This window comes from Bison bison, unplaced genomic scaffold (genome assembly GCF_000754665.1).
Source record: "Bison bison bison isolate TAMUID 2011002044 unplaced genomic scaffold, Bison_UMD1.0 scf7180017864285, whole genome shotgun sequence".
NCBI lineage: Eukaryota > Metazoa > Chordata > Mammalia > Artiodactyla > Bovidae > Bison > Bison bison.
The window spans coordinates 540,791-543,783 of NW_011494857.1; the positions used below are offsets into that span (position 1 = coordinate 540,791).

Consider the following 2,993-nt stretch of genomic DNA (forward strand, 5'->3'; position numbering starts at 1 on the left):
TTCCCAACAGGGACCAACTGGATGATTGAGATCCTGAGCTTAATCCTAAAGGACGGAGACCCCTCCTGGATCCACTCGGTGCCCATCTGGAAGCGGTCGCCCTGGTGTGAAGCCATCATGGGCGCCTTCAGCCTCCCCAACCAGCCCAGCCCCCGCCTCATGAGTTCCCACCTCCCCATCCAGCTCTTCGCCAAGGCCTTCTTCAACTCCAAGGCCAAGGTACAGGAGGAGGGAGGGGTGTGTGTGTCGCTGGAGCAGGGGGGAGTGGAGGAGGGGTGGAGCATAACTCTCTGATGAACTCAGCATGTTAAGCAGCCACTATGTGCCTGGTCCTGATCTAGAACAGCAGCAAACACATGCCCAGGAACACCTGCCTTGGGAGCCCACGCTCTAAAGGGGGCAGGCCAAGAACAGATGGAATAGATAAGGAAAATGCTGGGGCTTCCCTGGCGGTCCAGTGGTTAGGATTCCACGCTTCCATTGCAGGAGGCATGGGTTTGATCTCTGGTTGGGGGACTAAGATCCTGGACCCCAAATAAATTTATATAAGCATCTTTTTAAAAATAAGGAAAATAGTTAATACATCCAAGATGATATATTCACATCGAGAAGGAGGAGAAGGTGGGGGTTGGAGTTAGAGGTAAGGGTTGCAATTCTAAATAGCGGAGGGGTCAAAGGAGGCCTCAGCAAGACAATGCCATTTGAGTAAAGACTTGAGATGTGAGGGGAGGAGCCACGGGGGTGTCGGAGATGGTGGAAGAATGTTCCAGGCAGGGGCATGAGCAGGTGCAAAGGCCCTGGGGTGGGTGTGGCAGGCCTGAGGTCTACTCAGGAGGACTGTGTGGTTGGATCTAAGTGAGCAAGGGGAGCGGAGCAGAGATGAGGTCAGGGATTTAATAGGGGCCACAATGTGCAAGCGCCGCACGGGCTTTGGTGGGGAGTTTGCTTGTCTCTGAGGAGGACAGGAGCCAGGGGCGCGGGCTCTGCGCAGAGGAGAAACAGGGACCAACTTAGGTTTTCCCGGGCGCCCTCTGGCTGCAAGGCAGGGAACAGACGCTCAGGGCGAGGGCAGAAGAGAGTGCGGGGCGGGGCGGGGGAGGGGAGGAGGGAGGGGGGCCGGGAGGCGACAGACCAGGTGCAAGGTGGCCGTGGAGACAAACAAGGCGGTGGCTGTGGAGGTGAAGGAAAAAGGGCTGGGTTTGGAGTGTATTCTGAAGCTGGAACCAGGAATATTTGCCGGCAGGTTGGATGTGAGTGTGGGAAGAGCATCAGTCAAGGGTGACGGCAGGGGGTTTGGCACGTCCAGTAAGGAGCTGGGAGGCTGGGGCTGCCGTGGACTGAGAAGGGAAGGAGAGGTTTTGGGGGAAGGTGGGGGGCTCTGCTGTGACCCAAGTGGAGGATGCCAGTGGACAGTGAGAGAGACGAATCTGGGCTTGACAGGAGTGATGTGTGCTGGGCACATCTGTTTGCAACCTGTTGAGATGTGTGTGTACATAAATAGAGACAGAGAGAAACAGAGACGGAAACAGAGAGACAGACAGAGATAAAGAAATAGAGACGGAGAGAGGAATTAAAGCCAGGAGACTGGTGTGATCACCAAGGAAGGGAGTGAGTATGGACAGAGAAGTGGTGGGGATTGCAATCCAGGGGTCCCTAAGACCACTTTCAGGCTCAGTGATTCTGTTATGATCACAGTTATAGCTTATTACAATGAAAGGATAGGCTTCCCCGGTGGCTCAGCGGTAAAGGATCTGCCTGCAATGCAGGAGCCACTAGAGACTCAGGTTCAATCTCCGGATTGGGAATATCCCCTGGAGGAGGGCACAGCAACCAACTCCAGTATTCTTGCCTGAAGAATCCCCACAGACAGAGAAGCCTGGCAGGCTACAGTCCATAGGGTTGCAAAAAATCGGACATGACTGAAGCGACTTAGCACAGAGAAAGGACAGAAATTAAAGTTGGTGAAGGGAAGAGGTGCTTGGGAGCGCATCCACAAGAGACCAGGCACCAGCTCTGATGGGGTCTGTCCCAGTGGAGCTGTATGGACAGTGCTCAGTCCTCTGGCAAAGACATGTGACAACACACATGGAGTGTCACACACCAGGGAAGCTCACCCGAGCCTTGGCATCCAGGGTTTTTGTTGGAGGTTGGCCACGTAGGTGTGACTGACCACCTGCATGGCTAACCTTGGTCTTGAGAGAGGACATATCTGATGGGGCTGGAGTAAGGCTAGTAGCAGAACATCAAGCTGGCAAACAGATTGGAACCGGGTCATCAGGGCCTTGAATGCCAGGCCCAGGGGCTGGGACTCCACCTTGGGGCAGAGGGCCAAGGAGGGCACGGTCAGGTGGGTGTAGAAAGAGCCTCTGGGGCCGTGTGGAGGCTAGGAGGCTGGGGAGGAGGCTGGGGCCCCAGCCGTGGGAATAGGAAGCAGAGGTGGCCGCCTTTCTCTGTTGGTCATCGCCCCTCACCATGATCTCCATCACCTACCCTGCATGCCTGTCTCCTTCACTCTTTATTTCTTGAAGCCAAACTGCCCCTCTACCTGGTGTCGAAACAGTCCCTCTCTTTTCCCAGAGTGTGGCTGGAGGGTGCCCTCCCCTGCTATGGACCAAGGCAAACTGATCTGAACCCTGATTAGCTGGGAAGTCCCTCCAGAAGTCTACCCTGAGTCCATCCTGCTGCAGATATCAGAAGGGAGAGAGCTGCAGGTCAGGAAACCTCAGGGACTGACACCCTCTCCCCTCTTCCCCCTGCCCGCACACAGGTGATCTACATGGGCCGGAACCCCCGGGATGTGGCGGTCTCACTCTATCACTACTCCAAGATTGCCAGGCAGTTGAAGGATCCTGGCACGCCCGACCAGTTCCTGGAGAACTTCCTCAAAGGCGAAGGTGAGGACTGGGGCATGTGAGGCTGGGGGGCCAGTGAGCCCCAAGGAGGCCCAGATGGGAGGAGGGCCAAGAAGGAAGTGGGGAGAGACAGCAAGGCAG

General features: G+C 56.0%; 1 protein-coding gene across 1 annotated transcript in view; it reads left to right on the top strand.

Moving 5' to 3' along the window:
* The window catches only part of SULT2B1 (sulfotransferase family, cytosolic, 2B, member 1), a 61,706-nt gene that overhangs the window by 52,977 nt on the left and 5,736 nt on the right, over positions 1-2,993 (top strand). Inside the window, exons 3-4 of the mRNA XM_010849697.1 lie at positions 11-219; positions 2,768-2,910. Of these exons, the coding sequence (XP_010847999.1) occupies positions 11-219; positions 2,768-2,910 (352 nt within the window). The remainder of the gene's footprint in view (positions 1-10; positions 220-2,767; positions 2,911-2,993) is intronic.